This window comes from Liolophura sinensis, chromosome 4, assembly GCF_032854445.1.
Source record: "Liolophura sinensis isolate JHLJ2023 chromosome 4, CUHK_Ljap_v2, whole genome shotgun sequence".
In the NCBI taxonomy this organism is placed as follows: domain Eukaryota; kingdom Metazoa; phylum Mollusca; class Polyplacophora; order Chitonida; family Chitonidae; genus Liolophura; species Liolophura sinensis.
In genome coordinates, this window is record NC_088298.1 from 8503278 (window position 1) to 8526673 (window position 23396).

At 39.7% G+C, this 23396-nt stretch overlaps 1 protein-coding gene across 3 annotated transcripts in view; it reads left to right on the plus strand.

Moving 5' to 3' along the window:
* The window catches only part of LOC135464746 (innexin unc-9-like), a 72640-nt gene that overhangs the window by 34365 nt on the left and 14879 nt on the right, over window positions 1-23396 (plus strand). Inside the window, exon 1 of one of the 3 annotated variants that reach the window (XM_064742281.1) lies at window positions 17504-17554. The exons of the other annotated variants lie outside the window; for them this stretch is intronic. Within the exon in view, the coding sequence (XP_064598351.1) occupies window positions 17520-17554 (35 nt within the window). The 5' untranslated portion in view covers window positions 17504-17519. Of the gene's footprint in view, window positions 1-17503; window positions 17555-23396 lie in introns of those variants that run through there. 3 annotated transcript variants of the gene reach the window in all.

The following is a 23396-nucleotide window of genomic DNA, read 5'->3' on the forward strand; positions in this document are numbered from 1 at the left end:
GGCGAAATCCGCCGCAAGCCTTACGAAGGCCTTTGATACAATTTCAGCCAAGGTCGCTAGGCTAATCGTTCGGTTTAACGCTCTGTTTACTCGAGACATAAAAGAGTCTACGGAACTCCACACACAACGACGCCTAGCGGGAAGAGACTAAGAACCCTGGCTTCGATATTCGGTAATTTATTGTGGTAAAAGGAAAATAAACTACTCGCCAAGGCCGAGATCTCTTTCCTGTGAACACGCAGGGCTTAATAAAAGGGATTTTATCCTCGCCTGCTACCTCTGATTCCGCTTTACGACATCGGCGTACCGTAAATTGGCTCTGTCACGTAAACTTGTCATCATTATGCTGATTGGCTGAGCTAACCCGCGTGCTTAAAATCGCCCGGATGTTGTGTCATTTAAAGCCGCCAGTTGTAACCTTTTGACGTAGCGCCCCATTTGGCCTTCAGTACAGAAGCGCTGTACAGTGAAATCGACGGAGCCGCCTATCAGTGACGAATAGCCTGTCCTCCATGATGAAGCTATTGTTGGGAGGTTGCGCGAACTGGCGGGTTAATTTTCTCTTCATTGCTGACACGGTTCCTGCGTGCAAAGTCATGGAATGTCCAGTCCAATTTCTCACTTTGCTCCAAGGTTATGGTTTGCGTCCATTTAAGAAGCCATTTTAGATATAGGCGAAGTTACAATGAGAGCGCCCATTTTAAAAAAACAAACCTCCTATATCACAGACCTATTTTGAAAAATTTTCCAAAATTATAAAATCTAATAATTTGCATATTTGAGAGCCAAAAAATTTAAAATTGCTAAAGATTAGTCTTGACACAACGTTTATTTTATATTCCGGTAGGAGATTTTCGAGTTCGACCTCATTTATCGTGAAAGTTAATTAAAAACGTCCGAGTGTAGCATATGACGTGCTAAAAATGCTGCTCAGCTATTCTTCATTACGTTTACTATAACATGGGCATTTGAAAAAGTTTCACAAAGATTAATTTAGAGTAGACGAATTATATGTATAAAAAGAATACATAATTATATGGGAAAACGCGAAAAATACTAAAGGTATAATCCATTTAGTAATTACGGTTTCCACAAAAATGTGGAATGGTTGCAAAACACAAGCTGATTGAGATGGAAAAAATCGATTAAGGTCTGTCCCCCGGGAAGTTGTTAGTCTTCAGCGACTTCATCTGGAAGGTCTCACGTTCGGTTGTTAGCTTCCGAGAATGTGTGCGCATGTCACTCATCGAGTCTGATTCACAAAACCATTTTTGGGCTGGTCCAAAAAGTTTATTTTCTTTCAAAACAAAAATATTTGTTTGGTGGCTTACAAATTGCAGTTTTCTAAAATTATACTACAACATACATCACGCGAATCTGATACACGTGTGGAGGATTTCATACTAAATTACAATTTTAATGTGAACCCAGAAGTCATTTTGAGAAAGGGGTTCCAGTGGCACTAACTTTTTGACATCTGGGAAAGGTTTCCTTGACGTCATAGGTGTGTGTGAGGGTAAGGGAGGGGTATAGTCCTACAATTTATTCTTTAACAGATGCGTTGTAGGCTTAATTGCGCTACGTTAAGTCTGTAGCCCGGCTCTGGTGTTACTAGTTTTGCTATAGTTTCGTATTTGTCCATGGAAAGGAAATTTGACGGATATTTGCCAATTCTATGTGCTGATGAGAAAACATCTGCTTGGCCCGAATACATAAATGAAGCCCCATAATCACTCTTATTCTAATCCGAAGTTCCATAGTTTCTTCCGTCTCTGCCGATGACTGCAAGTGAACAATGGTGGACTAATGAAACTGAGGCCTGTTGATTTGCGCGTGCCCTTACCTCGCCTTTATCGCAATTTGACGTGTTCGGTTGTCAAAATAAGTCGCAGAACGGCTAAACTTTGACATACCAGTGAATAACCTTTTAAACCCTAATCCACATCCAGTCCCTTGCCAAAAACAAATTTCACTGACCGCTTTCGTGCCGATTTATCTACATAACAAAGAGGTGATTGGATTAGCTGGGAGTTGTTTTTGTTTACAAAATGGCTGTCGTTTATGCTGAGACATTTATTACACTGTTAACTTTATTAACAAATAAGCATTCTTTTTTCGTGCGTAAATAACTTTCATAGTGTTCAGTTACTGGAGCGTTGCCAGAACAAAACTTCCCAAAAAAATCCCCCTGTACGTCCAAATAATAGAGCGTTTATTCCTGATGATTTGTGTGTGTGTGTGTGGGGGGGGGGGGGGGGGGCTGGATATTTGGCTGCCTTTGCATGATGGAAATTCATTTATTATGCAGTCTTTCAATGAAAGAAAGGGCGCTTACTTGTCCATCTTTGCGCGATGGACGCACGTACGTCTCGAAGCTGGGCTCGCCCGAAAACGACTTCCAGTTTGGTAGCAGAGCAAGGTCTGTGTGTCGTTCGAGCCAAAACGCTAAATCTTTTTATGTAAACCCCGATGCTTTTCTCCAGTGTGCAATCTCATAAAGACTTCTGAAGAAAACATGGGTCAGGGGGCCCGCTAAACAGGGCAGAAGAATAAGAGGCGTTTGATCCGTGTGCCGTTACCCTAGCCAAGTCCATAATTTATAATCTCCCCGATGAGGTTTGAATAGAGCGCGTTGTGAATCGGCCGAATTATTCTTTTCAGTTCCTCCCTGTACCCGCCGTCTGTAGTTGCAATGCCTTCTCTTTTTCAATGCGCCTTTCGCCTTTGATGTAAAAGCTGATCTAATTAGATTTCGACTCTCCTCTGGAATTTCTTTGGACAACCTTCAGTGAATGTCTTTGCTTCGCTTGGCAGTTTAGTTGTATTGACTCGATTCGTGTGCCTACCTTACACCGTTTTTCAGTACAGACCTATCTCCCGCGAGCCGGATCGGCCATGGCTGACATATGGCTACGCTGTCTCCAAGGATCTCGATAATATCCATATTGAGAAGTTGGTTACCATGGCAACCCATATGTACGACATGCTATTCTTTTGTCTATTATATAATTTACCCCTGCCATAGTGACGATAACAGACTAGACAGTTAGACTCTCGAAACACAATACCAGTCATCGATAACCCCCACGGCCATAGTATTCCTTCTCAGACAGTAAAATGTCTTCCCAGTAGTAATGACATAGACAGTCATTTAATTGTCCGATCCTCAAACACAATCCGGATTTTAGATATACCGGCAGCCTCTATCACGTGACTCACTAACTCTCCTCTATCATACAACACTCGCAACGCTTGGTGCTGTTACGGCTGTCAACAAATCAAAATTGGCAAGGAAAGACCTAACACAGGGTGTGGAAGAGGCACACTCAAAAAATTAATCTGTGAATTTCAACTGAAAATCTGTTGTCTGAGTGATGTTAGAATGTATTCCGTTATTACAGCATAATGCTGTGTCATATTTAATATAATATCCCGTTAGTTTAATAGAATCTGTATTATCTATTTTATTATTATCAATAATAATAAAATAATAGCAATAATAATAAAATAATAGCAAAATATACATCACTTTACAAAAGAAGCCGAAATCAAATCAAAAGTCATCATTATTTTCGAACTGGAAAGGGTTTTATGTCATATACATTAAAAAAGAGAAAAAATAAACAGAAAGTGTTGTATTGCTACCTAGCTGAGCTGGTGATAGTAAAATAATGTTAAAGTAAAATACATCTCTAGAAAAATATATATGTATTGATATTTAAACCCTATAGATAAAACAGAAAATAAAAGACATGGTGCAATTTTTTCTAAACCTGGTGATTTAAACTATTTATTCCAAAAATCTCATCCTTTCATAGGTATAAATATAGGATGTTTGCCAGGTTGTAATAAGTGTTGCCATTTTCTCTGGGGCCGGTTTCATGAAGCTCTCTTAGTTAATAAAGGCCTTATGACAAAGTACATGTATGTTGTAGAGATATAAAATGAACTTACCTAAGGGCAACTTAACACTAAGTATGCTTCATGAAACCGACCCCTCGGCTGTCAATATCGCCATACAAGTAAAGTATTGTCGATTATATATGGACTAAAATATTAACCATACAAAAATGAAAATTCCGTACATAGGTTATTTGAATCATAGTTTCAAAATAGCAGTGATTTCTGTAAATAATCTTAAAATTTATTGGAACTGTGTTTGTCGATATTTACGTTTGATATCGACAAAATTTCATTTATTAATTTCTGTAAATATGGCTGAATCAAAAATCAAAAGACATTAATTTCCTGAGTTAATCGATGATTGGTCGACCGCTTAATGAAACTCAGATGGCATTGGATGTATTGCGTGTCACGTGAGTAATTAATAATTAACAAATCGTCTAGCGGTGGCGATAATTGATAATTGTTAAACAAGTAAGGCTGCGGGGTATGTTGGTTCTAGTCACAGCAACAACTCAGCCGGACAAAAACACGGAGAGGATTAATTTTTCATGAACGCGACGGCCTGCCCTTTGTCTTGCTATTTTTATGGCGCTGATGAGAAAGTAACCTCCGATCGTAGGTCACGTGATCGAGAAATCGGTCAAGCAATAGCTACATCACAAACTGATCGGAAAACAAGACAGGTGATCTGTTGGTCACCTGTCGATGCAATCGGCTGCTTGTTTTGCAATGAACAACGTGTAAGAACACATCCGATGTTGTGATGTGAAGTGGATGACTTGGTGGTACCCTTAATCTTGCGTCCAGTCGACCATGCACGCTGAGGGCTATATTTATTTATAACGGTACTTGTAGGCGCGCGTGCAGTCTGTGTGTAATCGTCGGTCATGCAAAATCAACCATGGGTGGAAGCAGAATCGATACAACGAGATTCGTTAATCACTTGACATAGATCATTACGAAATTTAACACCTCTTTTTCCGTTTGCTTGATGGAACTGGAAATCCAGCACCTGTCTGAATCCGATGACTGTATAACGACTTGTCGAGACTTGTTAATTCAGCGATGCATTTGACCGTGACAAACGTTAACACTTTGTGTGGTTTAATGATGAAAGAGCATAGTTATAACAAACTTATAAGTAAACGTTGAGGGCAGACGGGCTTGTACTGACATTGTTCTTAGCTCGGTTCTATTAGCAAACATATGCCACCAACCATGTCAAAATTAACACCTCTAATTGATGGAACACTGCTGTTTTCCAGTTAACAAATGTAGAGATAAACTATGAGTCTATGGGCAGAAAAGGACAACTGACCGAAATGCAAGATCCCGCTTCAGTTGTAGTGAGTGAAAAATATAGCCTAAAAATTAGCATCATGACCTGAAACGTTTCGTTTTTAGGAACTGTCCACTATAAATCTACCAGCGGAGTAATCTGAAAAATTCGGTTTGTGAAAGTGAACACCCTTTGAAAATTAATTTTTGAAACCCGCATTTCACATAGCAGTTTATATGACTCTGACCTGCGTCTGCTATAATTAAGACATTAGGGACTAAATCCAATTGTTAATCCTCTAAGAAGACAGGGCAAGAAGTTGTGACCTTTATTATCCCCCTCTCTCTCCAAATTTCGAGAAAATTTGGAAAAAGGCGTCTCGATTTCGAGGAGAAGATGTCGCCTTTTAAGGACGTAATGTTTATGGATAAGGCACGAGAACTAAGGCCTTTCGCTATTTTAGGATACCCAACGTTTACCTTTTGTGCAATTTTCGTTCGCCATTTTACTTTCCGTCTGTGTATTGGTGGGAGGGGGGGGGGGGTATTGGCTCGGAATGGGTTTCAATCGTGTGTAAACTTAAGCCTCAGCAGGTCACGATCGGGTCTCAAGGATGTCGGCAACGAATCCCGAAATCCATCTAAGATGAGACTGAGACAAAAACGGTAGCAGCCATGCCAATTAGCCTATGTTTTACACAAGATTTTACAGGCCGAGGCAGATTGCCGGCAACAAAAGAGATAAAATCAATGATTTGTGATATCGATTACCCCCGGGGGTTTCGAGGCGTATTCTGTACAACGCAAACGCTCCCAGTCTCCCCTCGGCGAACTAAACAAGCAGATAGTGCCGTCATACTGCTGCTATACACTCCGCGTTAACTACTGACCTCAGTGCAGCTACCAGATTTACAATGGCTGTCAACGCGTGTGTCAAATTCTCCTGACCAAAAATAAAGCTGATTATGTATCGTGGTCCTGTTCTAATAAATCACTCTTATGTACAGCGGTACACAAAATTTACCTTGCTACAAAAATTAAAATTTTCTTATTTACAGGAAGATGTCAAATACGGCTCGACGGCTTTTTTACTGTTTAAATCTTTATTCCGATGGCGCATTGTTAAATTCATCCTTTCTGAGTCCTGTTTGAAGTCCCTAGCAGTAATCCCTTGACAAGTGATGCACCAAACAACACCGCCTTAAAATAATCAATTTGAACCAGTTTGGCATTTGGTGTTGCACCTACAAGGAGAAATACGTATAATTTTACTTTTTTTATTGCAAACTGCAAGAACGCCTTATCCCTCATAGAGACTCCATATTGTCTGTTTTAAGTTTATTCATATATGTTGCTTCCAAGAAACCCTTCCACGACCAAGTTTGCGACCAAGATAGATTTAAAAATATCGGCGCCGAAATTTCTTACCTTTCTATCAACTGTTTCAAAAAGGTAGCGTCATACAGACGACAGGCTACATTTATAATTCAGCGTAAATTTCCATAGAGAAATACATTTTTTCTTGCTCTTGTAGAACGTTGATGTACAGTGAGAGCCTTACATCGCTCAGATGTAAGTGTACAGATGTTATGAAGTGATGGAACACGGAATGTTCCTGGTTCATTGAGCTAAAAGCTCACCCTTGTAGCAGCCGTTCGAACTCTGAATAAAGAGGCTACGAGTTCAAATCCACCATTCGCATTTTTGCTGAGGCTTAAAGGGCGATGGTTTGTGAGTCGCCTGCCGAAGGGCCTTGGTTGGCTCCGTGCATTTCTGTGGCATCAAGCATGTATATAGAAAGCCAATAAATAAATAAATATTTAATTTAATTATTCCTGTCAAAGCGCTGTCAATTGTATTCCTTATATTTAAAACGGACTCATAGAAATACATAAATACCTGTATGGAAATATTATTGGATCAAGCTTTATTGCATATTTATTTCTAAACTTAAAAAAGAACTTTACAATATACTCAGAACTAAAATAATGCATATTGTTTTAAATGTATGTAAACCGAACTATTTTGATCTTCCATGTGAGGATCTTAAAATTACAAATGTGGTGGAAATTAAAAATTAAAAACAGTCCATGTATTCTATACGGTTGGTTATTATCTCCGCACATTCTTTTCTCCGTTAGTATAGCTGGTGGTCTAACATGGTAACCATGGCAACATATTATACAAAATACGGTTTAGTGGGAAATGTCAGCGTATGCATGTCCACATCTCCCCGTCCTCCTCCCCCCTCCCACTTTCCCCCGATGAGGTGTAAATATCAGTATATTAAAATTTTGTCGATAGCCAGACCGCAGCTGGAGCGATATGACACAAAGACAGGAATGATCCAGGGTGTCGGAATTGTCGTTAATTCGAAAACAGCTGTGGGAAACCTACAGGGATTTTACATGCACACTCATTTACCTGGTTCCCTATTCGCGCACTTGTTACGTCATGCATTGTCTGGAATTTTGAAACAGCCGGGATTTAGGGATGTGGAGATTATTAGGCATTGTGCTCTGGATGTGGCTTTCTATCAGGTCCGTAATATGAGAGTTGAGGGAATATAGGTTTAGCTGGTGGTGATCAGGAAGAATTTTCTTCTATGTTGCAGATGCTTTAAGGATGCAATGTGCCAAAATCGCAGTCCTATTCATAAAAAGATAAGCTCAAATTTCCATATCTTGTAATTTGGGAAAGAAAAGCCTTATACCTGTACCAATTAGTACATCTGCACTTGGTCTTGCGCGGAGAGACGAATGATTAAGAGCATTTTAGCCATGGTGTAGACTTGGTTTGTGTATCATGTCTGAAAAGCCCAGCAATTTGGGGGCCTATCCGCATAAACTTCATGTTCCAACCCGGAAGAGACCCCCGCGACCTCAGTCTCCGTTGAAAGGCACCATGCGGTAAGATGTGTTTCTATATATATATATATATATATATAGCTATGGACTTCATTTCTACATTAGGTAGAAAAGTGATATCAAAATCTGCAAAATGTGTGGGTATTTATTTATTTATAAATCGAAGCGAGAATTTGAAGTGTATTTGACATACACGTTTAGTGTCGGTTACCTGTTCTGTATGTTGTATTAAAATATAACACAAATGGTTATGATGAAAAATATTAAAAAAAGAGTAAAACATTAATGAAAGAAATAATTCAATCAATCAATCAAAAGGATTAAATATTGATGTGACCTTTGGATTTGATTATAGATTGGACACTACTGCTACTTTTTCTTTTTCCAAAAAAGGAAATAAGCAGGGCACCCACTTTAAACGGTGTCCGTTTAAATTAGTTACACGTTTCAACTCCGGCGCTATTTCATCCAACTATCGTCTCCCACGATTCACTGTCTTGAAGTTTCCGGATGTAGGCGAGAATATCTTCGGCTAATTTCTTAAACCTCTTGAGACTATCTTTTTTCAGAGACCATGCTACATGCAACACGCGGGCGTTTCAGATGGAAATTAATCTGTTGGTTTCATCTTTTACCTTGATTATACACTAGTCATTACATTTCTCGTAAAGAACGATCTGTCATCTGCCCATCACTTCTGCAAGAAGGGTAATCTTGTAAACCAATGACTCACTCGGATCGTCATCTATACTGCGCGTGTCCCCATGGCAACGTTGCATAATTGACTTATTTTTAGTAAGCTTTAGATGTAGCGGACCATTGTCGGCACGGCATTAATCTGCATATTGATTGAACTTCTCTGAGAATACTGGGCTATTTCTGTTCATGACCCATAAGTAGGGTATGCACTGTCGTGGACTGTCTCGGTCTCTGTGTGGTGCCAATATGTCCTGTTAATAACGGTGTCACTTTAAATCCAGACTGAGTCGCATTTTGTCGGCTTTTGTCATATTCTGATATAGTATAATTCCCATATTGACCAATAGCCAGTTCTTAGAAACTGTCAAATACATAATACCGTGAAATACATAAGGTTTATCCGTCTTAAAATTTATCCCACGTTGTGATCATACATGTAATAAAATATAAGAAAACGCCACTGATTGGATTCGAACCAGTGTCTTCGGACTAAATGCCAAGTTGAATAGAACTGGCCTGTCTTTTGTACAAGGAGCTATCCTGATTCACATGTAGAGGTATAAATATTGAGAAGAACACGTGACCGTAAAATAGAAAACTGGTATGCAACCTCAATCACCTAAACAGTGCTAATTGCCAAAGTTATGATGGAGTGGTCCCCTGGAGATGTACCTCGTTGAAAAAACTACTCGCAGGGATTTGTGAAATAATGGCATCACACAGACTGGTGTGTATGACATTTACTACCCTAAGAGCCATACATGCGAATGCCGTGAACGTTTTACTCCGACAAAAGGCAAAAATCAAAAAAAATAAAAAGAACGCAGATTTGTACACTCTCATGCAATCGCACCCGACAAAACAAAAATCCATTTCATTTGCAACCAGATGGACGTTAAGCTAGTACTACGGACAATGTTCCAATTAGTTAGTACAACTGCGGATGATTCATTTAACCAGCCATTTAGCAAATATATCAGTTAGTACTACAGACAATGATTCATTTAACCAATCAATCAGTTAGTACTACAGCTTATGAATTATTTAACCAGACAATCAGTTGGTAAGTACTACAGCTGATGATTCATTTAACAAATCAATTATTTAGTACTACAGCTGATGATTCATTTAACCAGACAATCTATCAGTTAGTGCTACAGATAATGATTTATTTAACCAAATAATCAGTTAGTACTTCAGTTTATGATTTATTTAACCAGACAATCAATCAGTTAGTACTACAGACAGTTATTCATTTAACCCATCAGTACTGCAGCTGATGATTCATTTAACCAGACAGCCAGTGAGTTAGTACTACTGATAATGACTTATTTAACCTATCAGTCAACTAGTACCACAGATAATGATTTATTTAATCTGTCAGTCAGTTAGTACCACAGATAATGATTTATTTAATCTGTCAGTCAGTTAGTACCACAGATAATGATTCATTTAACCTATCAGTCAGTTAGTACCACAGATAATGATTCATTTAATCTGTCAGTCAGTTAGTACCACAGATAATGATTTATTTAATCTGTCAGTCAGTTAGTACCACAGATAATGATTCATTTAACCTATCAGTCAGTTAGTACCACAGATAATGATTCATTTAATCTGTCAGTCAGTTAGTACCACAGATAATGATTTATTTAATCTGTCAGTCAGTTAGTACCACAGATAATGATTCATTTAACCTATCAGTCAGTTAGTACCACAGATAATGATTCATTTAACCTATCAGTCAGTTAGTACTACACATAATGATAATGATAAATATAACAGTATGGCATAAGCGTATTCGTGGATAACAGAATAACTTTTCATTCACATGACCTACTTCTGATTCCAAGTGACTCCAAGCTTTGATATGTGCTTTATGGCTCAATTCCTCTCCGGCCGTACGTGTCGTGGGTTTCCCTCGGCCTCTGTCTGGTTTCCTCCCACCATAATGCTGACCGCCGTCGTGTAAGTAAAGTATTCCCTGAGTAGGACGGAAAACACCAATCAGAGAAATAAACAAATTAAATGGCTCAATTCATATTTATGTGATATATTATATTAGGTTCATTTTACCAATGAACATTAAACCACTCTTATTTATTAAGCGGAGCTCGGGAATATCGCCAGGTGACAAAGCTTTTAAGTAAATGCATCAGTCAGCTTTAACCAGAATGTATGGACTACAGAAATGGAGCGAAGTCGCGAACAAGGCACTGAGTAAACATTTGAGTGTAGCTTACCAAGGGGAACTAATCCAACCGAGCCGTTGTCACGCACGTTCCGGCCGGACAATATCCAAGTAGGAATTCGGGGGAGCTAAAAGCTGGAGTAACGAAGAAAAAGCAATTGGCGCGCCCTTGCTTTGACGGGATAGAAATGCAATTATAGATTGGAAACGAGTCGAAAGTAATCCAATTGATCGACGATGGCGGATGGATGTAAGGAGGTTTCATTGGCTGGTAAAATTCGATCGGTACCGGCGACTTAGAAATAACACGGTGAAAGAATGGACGCTTTATTTACTGACCTCACAATCCTGATGCGGGGAGACTGGGAACTGCATTACAGCCCGGTTCCGCTAAAGACCTCGCGATCTACTTAACCATGCGGAGCGATTTCCGGATTAATGCGCGCGCCACCGCAAAGATGCTGCATGGTGAATTAGCTCCTAACAAGCGACAGTATAGATTCGCAAAGTCAACAAAAGCAAATGGACGGCCTGGGAAGAACCTGAGTTTATGTGACTGGGCGGGAGACAGCGGCAAACTAAGATTTCAGAACTTTAGAACCTTATATATTCACTTTAGAACAGCGATATACATATTGAGATTGCATGCACTCGTTTTATTCATATCCAGCGTGACTGAATGCGATTACATATTAAACATTGAACTGTCGGCCTCGGCATGTTTCAAGCTAGTTTCCTTGTATCAGCTAAAATACGATGTACATATTACTTACTGTACAGGAAAATCACAATCGAAGAATTTATGTATTTTAACGCGAGATTCTTGCCATCTGTTCACCCCAGCAATTTTAAGCCTAAGTGTTTTCAAAGGGTTTTTCTTTGATTTCGGAAGATAGGATTTAATAATTATTGATTAAATGCCTCCAGACACTTCTGTAAAATATGGTGATAGGTTTTGTTATTTTGGGGGTTTTTTTATGATCTGTCCCACCAAACATCTTCCGCATCAATTGATAAGTATATTTTCTGTGGTCATTTTTCGTTTTTATCTCTGTGTTTTTGGTAGACCTCATGCAGCATTCTGCATATAACCACTAAGATGTTCATGTTTACATTCGCCTTGTCTTTGTCCAGTGTACACACTTTTCCATTGGATACATGTTCGTCACTGGTGGGTAATGTGGTAAAATATCGAACCGCCTTGCGAAGGGGCGTAAATCCCCAGCAGTTCGTATGCACGCGTGTCCAGCAATAGTTCATTCTCTATCTCTTCTTATCGAGCTATTTAGTCCTTTTCTTTATTATTATTATCACAATAAAGAAAATACCGTTCTTAAATAAATTCAAATAACGGGACGTAGGCGCACAAGCTGAACACTCTTTAGAATAGGCTTAATATAATACGACAACCTCAAATACGATTCCTATCTTGTTTCTCAATCCTTTAGACTCTCAAGGCTGTACATGTTGTTTTTTCTTTATCCTCGTCAGGTTTTAATGCACAAACGGAATACTTTTTTCTGCTGAAATTCCATAGCCATATTTGATCGTTCATCAGAACCAGATTCTCATTTCATTCCTAATATCTTTAGCATTTTCATATATTTTTGGGCAAAAAAGAACCCTTTAGTTATGATCAAAGTGGTGTGCAATACGCGAACCGTGTTTTGCAACATTGCCCTTTTTTGTTACGCCCTGCGTCCTCGAAATATTTTGCGGTCCTCCAATCTGTTACTGACAGCTGGCTCGTGCTTTTTTCCGGGTTTTTACCCGAGGTATATCTCTTTCATTTCCTGTTGCCTAGGGTCTCTCAGCGGAATGCATTGTGATCTTGTCACGGTCAGTCATTCAACTCTTTTTCAAGCTATAGTTTTTAAAAAACCTGCAACACTCCCAACTGTTTTATATTGGGATGCTGTTTGAAGCCGATTCTAAAAAAAAGAAAATGTGGCCGCCATGTTTCTTTCAGGGAAGGCAGCACGTGCCGATGAGACCATTGGCTCTCAGTCCCCAGCTGTACATTAATATCAAGCGCATATGTGCACTAAAGGGTTTTTTTTTTTGGCAACTTAATCTTATTATTAATTACTTCCACTGTCACTTTTTACAATATCACATGCTCTAGCCGCCACAATTTCGCCAAGATATGGTGCAAATATGTCCGAAATGACGTTAAGCCATAAGCATGCATTTTTTTTCCTTTTTCTTTGATGTTAGTCTTTTTTATTTGCCCACCCAGGGTGACAGTACCAAGTTTGTGTGGCCTTGTTACAGTAGTCTCACCGGGAAAATAAGCACGTATGGCGGGTTTCAGAACAGTTTCTGATTGCTTGCCTTAGCGCAGGTGTTTTACTAAAGCCGGAAACAACTGCTTAGTTTTCAGTATATTTTGATGTATCTGTTGTCAGAAATGTCTGCCTGGTCGTTTTCTTTTATTTTTTTTTTTTTTGCGAACTGGATAATTGTTTCGCTGGACGTATATTCCGTTCGTGCGATTGGCAGAAGTGAAGTACCACAAGAGTTCATCTTCACACAATGGTTTTTGGGACTGAATATATGCATAAGGCATAAATATATTTTAGATATAAAATGATACTTTTTATATAAAAGTATATTTTTAGAAAATAATCTCTGAAATTCACTGAATATAATTTCTTGAAAATATATTTAAGTTAATTAAACTTTTATTTCACGGATGATAGTTAAACGACATTGACAGCATGGTCAACTTGAGGGCGTTCGTGTGTCACAGTTATCGGCCAAGATTTTTTGAATATGTGCTGGTGTCTTACATTGATACAGACAACTGAAACTGAGGTATAGTTTGTAGCACAATGTTTTATACATATATGTAGATATGGGAGTTAGGCACCGTTGGAGGACAATGAAATTTTGACAGTAGCCAAATAATTCTACACCCTGCGGAGAAAGCATTGTCGGAAACCAACCTGTGTCTAATTAGAGAGCTGAGTCCCGATGGTTTCTGGTGGATTTTTTTGGCAGTGGGAAACCCAGCGATGATGCGGCAAAATATAACACACTCGATGAATATATGGAAATGACATGTTCGTTGTAAAGACTTGTTGTTCAACACAAGAGTCTACATTGTACCAACCACTTATTATTCTATGCATAAATGCATAAGATATAGGTTTAAGCCTTTCGTTGATTTACGGGCTTTGTGGACGCGTTTTATTGGATTATGCAGGAGACAGCGTCCAGGGACAATAGCACGAAATTCGTTAGATGCTTGGACTTTGTAGCCGAAAAGCTTATAGCTGTTGACCTCTCGAAGTAACGACCACCTCCAAACAAATGGCTCTATGTTCATAGAGATGATCCGGTGGAGAAAAAACACGATTACTGGGCTCAGAGTAAACCTCACGGCGTAGCGGCAGTATTGTGAAGTGTGGGGATAGTTTTTAACAACCGAGGTTCCAGTGAAGGAATTGAAAAGGTTTTCTGTTCCATTGACGTGAGCAGGAATTAGGTTTCATTTAGGACGGTATGGGTCCCGCGCTAAACGACAATGTCTTAGTGAACGCACAGAAAGCGATTGGTTGAAAATGGTACTCTCAGGAACAAAACCTGATACTGAGGGTTCGCATGAAAGCAAGGAGTCATTGAACCATTATGATGAAAATACAAAAAGTATTTTCTAATACTTGTGCAGAGTTTGAACTACATTTGATACGTGAAATCGGTTGATTCCGTGCAAAACAGCGCAATGCGTCTGGAGTAAATGGAAAGCCCTTATTCCAGAAACTGTCCCTGACAATATCCAGGAAACCGTGAGTAAAGAAAGCTTGGACATTTTTCGGACATCCTCAGCAGTGCCTTCCATCCACAAAGTGATACCTTTGTGATTTCCTTCCAGGAATGAGCATTCTGATCTTTTGAGGAAGAAATGGTAACTTGTGTTAAAGAAGTCTCCTGTTATTCTCCTTTATCGTAACATTGCTACGTGCAGCATTCCCATGCACCACTTTCTTGCGTCTTGCCTCGTAAAGGTTATCCCTTACTTTACCATGTTGCCTCGTAAAGGTTATCCCTTACTATACCATGTTGCTTCGTAAACCTGGTTATCCCTTACTCTAGCATGGTGCCTCGTAAACCTGGTTATCCCTTACTATACCATGCTGCTTCGTAAACCTGGTTATCCCTTACTATACCATGCTGCTTCGTAAACCTGGTTATCCCTTACTCTAGCATGGTGCCTCGTAAACCTGGTTATCCCTTACTATACCATGCTGCTTCGTAAACCTGGTTATCCCTTACTATACCATGCTGCTTCGTAAACCTGGTTATTCCTTACTCTAACATGGTGCCTCGTAAACCTGGTTATCCCTTACTCTAACATGGTGCCTAGTAAACCTGGTTATCCCTTACTCTAGCATGGTGCCTCGTAAACCTGGTTATCCCTTACTCTAACATGGTGCCTCGTAAACCTGGTTATCCCTTACTCTAACATGGTGCCTCATAAACCTGTTTATCCCTTACTCTAACATGGTGCTTCGTAAACCTGTTTATCCCTTATTCTAACATGGTGCCTGGTAAACCTGGTTATCCCATGGTATATCTGAAGATTTTATCGTTAATTAAGTCAGATTTTTGATGCCCCCCCCACCCCCCTCCCCCCCACCCCACCCTTCCAAAAAAAGGACAACTGTACGCTGGAAAAAGTTTCATGAAATTGATGCGGAGCGTGATATTTCAGTAAGTCCATTTCGTTCACGGAGGGCTCACATCGGAAACGGATTGAGTTAAGGCGTCGGCACTTCTTTCATCTGAATTCCTAGAAGGTTACGATTTGTAGTGTTAAGCTTCCTCATTGGAAACTAATGTGGTTCATATATTATTTTACGACAATGCATTGGGACAGCTGCTGAAGGCCTAGTGGAACAAAGATACTCTGCTTGAACCAGCCAACTCCCGACTAACCACTCTACTTGAAGCAGCCAATTCCTCACTAACCAGTCTACGTGGAAAGGCATCTTTCAGCTAGCCAGCTTTATGTGACTGGTGGAATAATTTGTGGAAGTTAAAATGTAACCCATATAAAAATACCGGCACATAATCTTAGTTCTGCTGTGGACATACAACTGTATTTCATCATAACGTTACCTGCAAGGCTGCCGTGCATAATTCTTACTCGCATATGTGAACTTGACACACGGATATATACAGTTATATTTACCGGAACTGATGAAAAATGTTATTACATTTCTAAATTGCTGTCACTTCAGGAAGCCAAATTATGTATCTCGTGCTACAAGAAATCCATGCCCTGTTTTAATTTTCTCTCTCGGTTGATGGGCGAGTTTAAAGTAGGGGTTAACTATAAGGTTGCAATAACATTTTCATCAAGTTAACCAAGGCTATTGCTTACAGCTGGTGCAGACTAGCTGCGATTGTTTTGGTCATGGATAACACACGTTTGTCATTGCCTGCGGACAATTTTCCTTTGTGAAGACTATCTTCAACGAACATTGGAAACTCCTATTCTTTTTCACGGAACGGATTTGTACTATTAAAAATCCGGGACGACATCTGCAAAACTGGTGATCCTATACAGCAATTGAAGGACCTGGACATGCAGAGTGCTAAACACGTGGTCAGAGAAAAAAACCCATTAAATATGGAACTGATTTAAGCCGAGAAATCACATATACTTAATGCGGGCTGAATGTCTACCTCAAGACAATTGCAGGAATGCATGGAGTCACCACGTCGTCTAAGGGATGTTCCCCTATTAACACAATGGCCGCCAAGTTGGCTGTTGCTAGATTTTTGTTTGTAGCTTACTTACCTTTGTGATAACGTGGTGTCTACACAGCTGGTAGAAACAGCACTTCTACATCAGCGCGCCAGTGCACCAATACCTCTAGTCACAAAATCACATTTTGCTCCTGAAAATTTTTTTGTGTTTGAAAGACATCGAAGATGTGGAATGACTTGGAATCGTCTCATTTCTCTATGGCTATTAACACAAGGAAATAGTACTAATGTATTTGACTGTGTAGACAGTTTTGACACCCCCTCTTTATAATCAACATTGGGTTATAGCAGAGTGCTATGAAGCGGCCCAGCTAATGCTTTTCACTGGGGCTTAAGTGCGCGTGCGTCGAATCCCTGGAGGAGCCTCTTTCCGTTGACCTTGCATCATGCAATATAGATATTCTACTAGTGTTTTTCGACGGAAGGTTCTTGAAAAGTGCGCGATAGTGTCGGTTGCAAGTTCAACTGCTTGCTGGGTTTTGGGCCATAGTTTATACTTCATTGTATTTATAACGGAAAGACTTCTCGTGCCCTCTAAGTTGAAGACCGTGACATAATTAATTCGTTCGTCCACGGATATTGGAATACCATGCCACAGTCTTAATGTTACATCTAAAGGGCTCTACGCGTAATACACAGAGCACTCTACAAGCACAACAGCATAAGAATTCGTCTGACCGCTGTCGAGCGGCCCTGTCGATCCACATCACACCAGTGGTAACGTCACGATGCCACGTCATGGAATGCGTCATCAGCACGCAAAGTCAGGTGGACATCAAGGAGGTCATGGGTCCTCAGGGATGCACATGTCAGTGGGGGAGTTCGTCAGTGGTGGGTAAGCCCAAACCTAAGCCGTTCATTGGTGTATATTTGACTCGTATGCTGCTTATAAAAGACGTAGTGGTTTTAAGTTATTTCTGTAGGTGACCGTGGTGAAATTGGGGTGGAGGAGGTTATTGTATTGTAATAGATACTTTTAAATATTCGCCCTGGAGTTAAAAAGAATGTGCTTTGCTGATAATTGCTGAAATTAAACCTTTATATCAAGGGAAAAATGTTTTAAATGAATAAATAATGAATAAATATTGAGACCTCCCCTCCCCCCCACCTCATACACACACGCGCGCAGGAGCTGAAAACGGTGGTTGTGATCAGATTTTAGTGAGATCTGACATCTTTTTTTTTTCGTTATCGCTCTGATATATACGAATGCACAAATAGACGTCTTTATTAATGTTATTTGCTAATGACGCTTTTATGCTAAGAACGACGCTTTCAAAGAAACGAACGTTTGCAATTAAAACCCAACTGGTGCTCATACATTTTATTTTTTGATGACTGAATGACCACCAGCGTTACTAAATCTTGCAGATATTTGCCATTTCTATGTTGCATCTGTCTTCATTTATCGATACAGACCTAGGGTTCACTCCTCACTCGACTTTGTTGGTAAATTATACTTTGGCGGAAATTAAATTATATGCGTCATTCTGAAATCTCTAGAATCAGATTTTAATATTAAATAGGCAGATTACTCATTGCCCACAGCTGTCAATTCCATCAATCTGGTACAGCCTGTGGCGTTTGAGTTTGTCCTCTTTTTGCCGTGTCTGTCGTCGTTTATAGTAAATACCTAAAATTTCGCCCTTTCCATTAAAAAATGCTATTTCAAATACCAAAAAATATTACTTCCGGTGCGACGAATTTACATCTTTTCACTAGCAAATCATCCTACCTCCCAATAAATATTTAACCACCTTTTCATGACGAACAAAACTCTCAGAATTAGGACAATGCGCAACTTATTCATGTGCTAAGTTTTAGGTCATATACCGTTCTGCACATGTCAACAGCTTTTTGTCATTGTTATCATGACAGATTTTGCTTTGACACTAGAAAAGTAATTATCGACTTTGCCCTTGAACTCTCCTAATGTGACCCGATGTCTCTGTTGAGTTGTTGAGTGCAGCATCAGGGCACTGAATTGGAAATTATCCGCACTGTCGAAAGTTTGAAATTACTCCATTGTCGGAACAATGTCAGCTTGCCCCACCCCTCAAATGTCGTAATTTTTAAGCCAACCCTGCACACCCATCCACCACGTACACCATCGTACATGTTTGCACCCCCCCCCCCCCCATTCTCTACATTGTCACCAAGTCGCCCGGATGTAACCGGCGTCGTCGTTTAATGGCCGTGAAATAAGCACACTGCAGCTTTACGACTTCTCCAAGCTATTCATAAGTGACAACTACACACTTTGAAGGTTTCCTTTGATTGTGGTATGATGGACGGTAACAGGAACTACACAACTGTGGCTTTGTTCTGTAATATCTTCAACTTTTGCGGTAAAGCAGTCATTTTGTCCGCTGCAGTTTACCATTACAAGGACGTTCAATTCACCAGCAAACGACAAGTGCGCCGCTGTTTCGCACATTTTTACAGCAGCTCCTTCAGGACAGCTACGTATAAAAACTTCCTCTTTGCTCAAACTACTTCGCTCTTACCAACAATTTATGCTTAATAGTTTAAATACGGTATAATATTTTTTCTTGCTTTAATTCTGACAACGGCAGCCGTGGTTTCGGACGTAATTAACTTGAGTGACTAACGTATTTTCACGATTTCACGTTCATTATAATACCATGATTCTAAGCTTACCCTTTAGTGCTGAGCTAGGGGTGACTAAATCCTGTATAGCACATCCAAACATAGATATAAATAAACAAGCAGCAAAGGAAGGCAGTGTGATTCATGTCATTGTACATTTCATATTCACGTAGGTTCACCTGTTGACTAGACAATGTCGTCATACTATCGTCGGTATAAAATCCAAACCTATCAACCACGAACGAGGCTAAAGCCACCATCGTGTAAATAACACGGAGCAGCCTTGTATGGTGGGATGAATCAATTCAATGCGGAATTTGATTTTCCGTCCGACTGTGCATTGGCTGTTTGCTGGGTAACATATGTTCAGACGATGTGTCCAGGATGATTAGAATTCCATGTGTCTCTGGTGCTGCGTGACATGTCCCTCATAGACAATACCGGCTGATTGGATGGAGGCCGAGATCGAACCTTGGTCTTCATGTGTTTGTGGATCACTCTTTGTGATATGTCGGCCACGGTGTGTTTTGAGCGAATTGGAGCACAAATAAAGCTGTTTAAATGTCGTCCCCTGTAATTCAATAAGCAGTCGAGGGTTGGGTGTGTGAACTGGGATTATACATATAATTATGATATCTGCATCTTTCATTGTTCAGTTTTTCGTATTGACGTATTTCTGACAAGGTGAGACTGTGGTCTGTATACAGACCAGCCACCGGTTAATATCGATACGTATTGTACGTGTGTATCCATATACAAATACGAACTGTGCTTGATGGAGAGAATCTCTGAACTATATACACATTACTGCATATATGTGCGGAAACTTCGATGTGTGTTATTTCCATAGGATATGGTAGATTTCGCCTTTCTGTCTTTGCATTACATTTGTGTATGATCCGTAGACATTGGCTGGCCTTTGTTATTAAAAACGAGATGAAAACAATTTGTTTTTGGACCCGATGGCGCCATTCAAACATTCACGCTTTTGTTTTGCTGCCATTTTTACTAGTTTATCAGACGTAGGCCTATGTCACACCCCGCAGTTTCACCATGTAGTCTTATACATAAAACCAGTTGAATTAGTCAGTATTAGCAGTAACGGGTGTCGAACCCGAAACCGCAGTAATAGAGCACCAATGGGTCGATGGAATTTCTCCCGAGGCTTGCTACAGCTCAGTTCCCATCTGCATAATCCAGAACCTGGGCGCCATTATTCATCTCTGACTGCAGAACATGGTAATCAGTATACTAAATACCAGCGAAGGCATAATTACACAGTATGGAAAAATAGAGCGATGCACAGCCAGGGAAACACGCCACAGTAAAACTGTAATACTGGGCATTCAGAATACACGTTTCTGGGAACGTATGGTACGGTAACTATAGTATAGTCGATGGAGAACCGAGTATAAGTAGGTGAGCGGTGTGCTTTTGTCATAGTTGTTTCCGGATCATGTTTCATTCATTTGTGCCTGTCTTTGCAACTGGTTACTGTTGCCGTCGAGTGTATTATCCCCTATGCAATTGCTGTGGTTTGCTTTGTGTTGAAACTCACTGCATAATTAACGCCAGGACCAATTATCACCCTACTGTTTCATATTCTATGAATGAATAAACATTGAGCCAATATAATTTTAAATATTTATTAGTATATAACAAACATATATTTCAACAATTTGTCTAACTGAATCCAAAAGAATCTTATCACTGAATAAGAAACATATTGTGTAGAATATTCTCAAATGTAGAAAAGTCACTCTGCGATAACAGATATTGGACATGAAAGTATCATGGCCTAATAATTCATCGTAAAACATCATTTCACTGAAGACTAACATAAATTGTGTTACGTATATGATGTTTTCACGAAAGCGACATAATTTTAACTTGACCTATGACATTCACTGTAAAACGCCATTTAGCTGAAGATTTGCATTTAGATTGTGTTACATGTGATGCTTTTACAAAAGCGACATTAATTTAACATGGTCTTTGCTGAAGATTGACATGCGGTTGTGTTACTTATGGCACATTATGCATGAGGGATAATGTGGGAACGGTCCCATATATTAGTGTAACAACAAACTTCACACGTCTCATTGAATTCGTACTTAATTTTCCTTTCAAGGGGATTCGATCTGCACATACGCTTGTTAGCCGCGTTATTTTTTATCCTAATATTTATCTATTTTTTGTACATGTACCTCGATGACGCCTGTGCTACTTAGAAGATCCTATTGTATGTATTTTAAATATTTATATACGGATTTACAATTTAGGGTTAAAAGGATTGATCTTAGACCCGTGAGTATTCTTGAGAACGGCGTAAAACGCCAATCAAATAAATAAATAAACAAACAAACCCGTGACTGCATGTTAAAGTCATTTGACTTCACGGAGGAATCATCACAGTGGTGTTCCTGTGCAGTTTGCGTTATAGCACCCACCATTAGCAACCCGGCTAATGTTCCCCCTAACTCCCACGGGCACGTCATCTGTGGTTTATTAACCATTTATCAACCCACAGCAAATAAACTCCCAGGCTGTGTATCTGATGAAAATAAATAGTTCCCTGTTCTTAACATTGCCGCTGGCCTTTTGTGCGTTAGAGATGTTATACAAAGCTGTTAAACAAAATATGTTTTTAAAGTACCAATGGTGTTAGCTAACACCAAAACATATGTTTATTAGCTGGTTGTGTTTGAGAACATCGAAATTTAATTTTGAGCCCTAAAGGTGTTAAACACCAAACTGTAATTTTTTGTGACGGCTCCGATGAAATTAATTAATGAAGGAATGGAGTTGAACTTCATATTGGTTGTATTTCAGGAAAGTCAATGCGAACACAATGGTGTTAGAAAACGCCAAAACATATTTTAGGTTGTGATCTTACAGAGCACCAAAATTCATAAGTTTTTTGCCATCGAGTATTGTTCATAGTAAACAAAGGGTTAGGAATCGCATTCTCTGTTGAACAAGCCAATCCTATAAAATGGTATGTTCTCTGTAACTATATGATATATGTGTACACAAGTAATTCTTTAGGATAACAGACAAATTACTTGTTTCTTGGCATCAAATTTTGTTCAGCTAAAGCAAGGGAAATTTCCCGTCAACCACTGCGCATGTGTCAGTTCGTAAGGAAGTGATTACATTATGATTTTTCTTGCCATTTGTGGTCATGAACCTTGCCAAACATGTAGTAAATTTCCACCCCTGTTTGTCTTTTTTTTATCTCTAACAGTTAAACAAACTAGAAGAAATTATCCATGGTGTATGATTCGGTCACGAATGCGCATATCTGTAGTTATAATATTTCATACAATGATCAACACGCTCAGGATATCGAATTGTGAACATTTGAAAAAGTGAAGAGAGCTTGGATTTGAGTAGGATGGGCGTCTGTAAATATGTAAATATTATACTTACCCGCATTATTTCTCGTACAGTTCAGACGGTAATTCGTTTTTCATGAATTAATGTACTGCTGGTTGTTATTGAATTGTGAGACAACAACAACACAGGTTTCATTCATTAGAGCGACGACAGTTTTCAAAAGTATCGTTGTGTCCTAGAACGTTTTATCGAGCATGAATAATACAAACTTGTGACAGCAACTAATCTCAACCTCAAATCTTCCCTGTGTAAAACTGTCGGGGAGCATCCAGGCCCTACTGGCTCCTGTGGAAATGTAAAAGGAAGAGAATATGGTGCAAAGGAGCTGCGACCCGCCCACTCCGTTGACTCGTCCCTTTCCGCGCGCAGAGTCCTTGCTTGAGTCAGACGATGCGCTCAGAATGAATCACGACGGCCGTGGCCTCTTACGTCATTGATAAACCTAACTCCTTGACTTGTGCGAACGGTTAATTCACACTTGGGAAAGCCGATATGCTAATTGGTGGCAAGCGAACACAACTTGATGGCAGCCGGTAGCGGTGCATAGATCGGGTGAAGAGATCTCAGTTCGATCTGACATACACCGGTAACTTTGACCAGCGACGGCTGCGGAAGTCCCTCCATGTCATCACCTGGACACACCCTGACGATATATCTATGTAAGTACG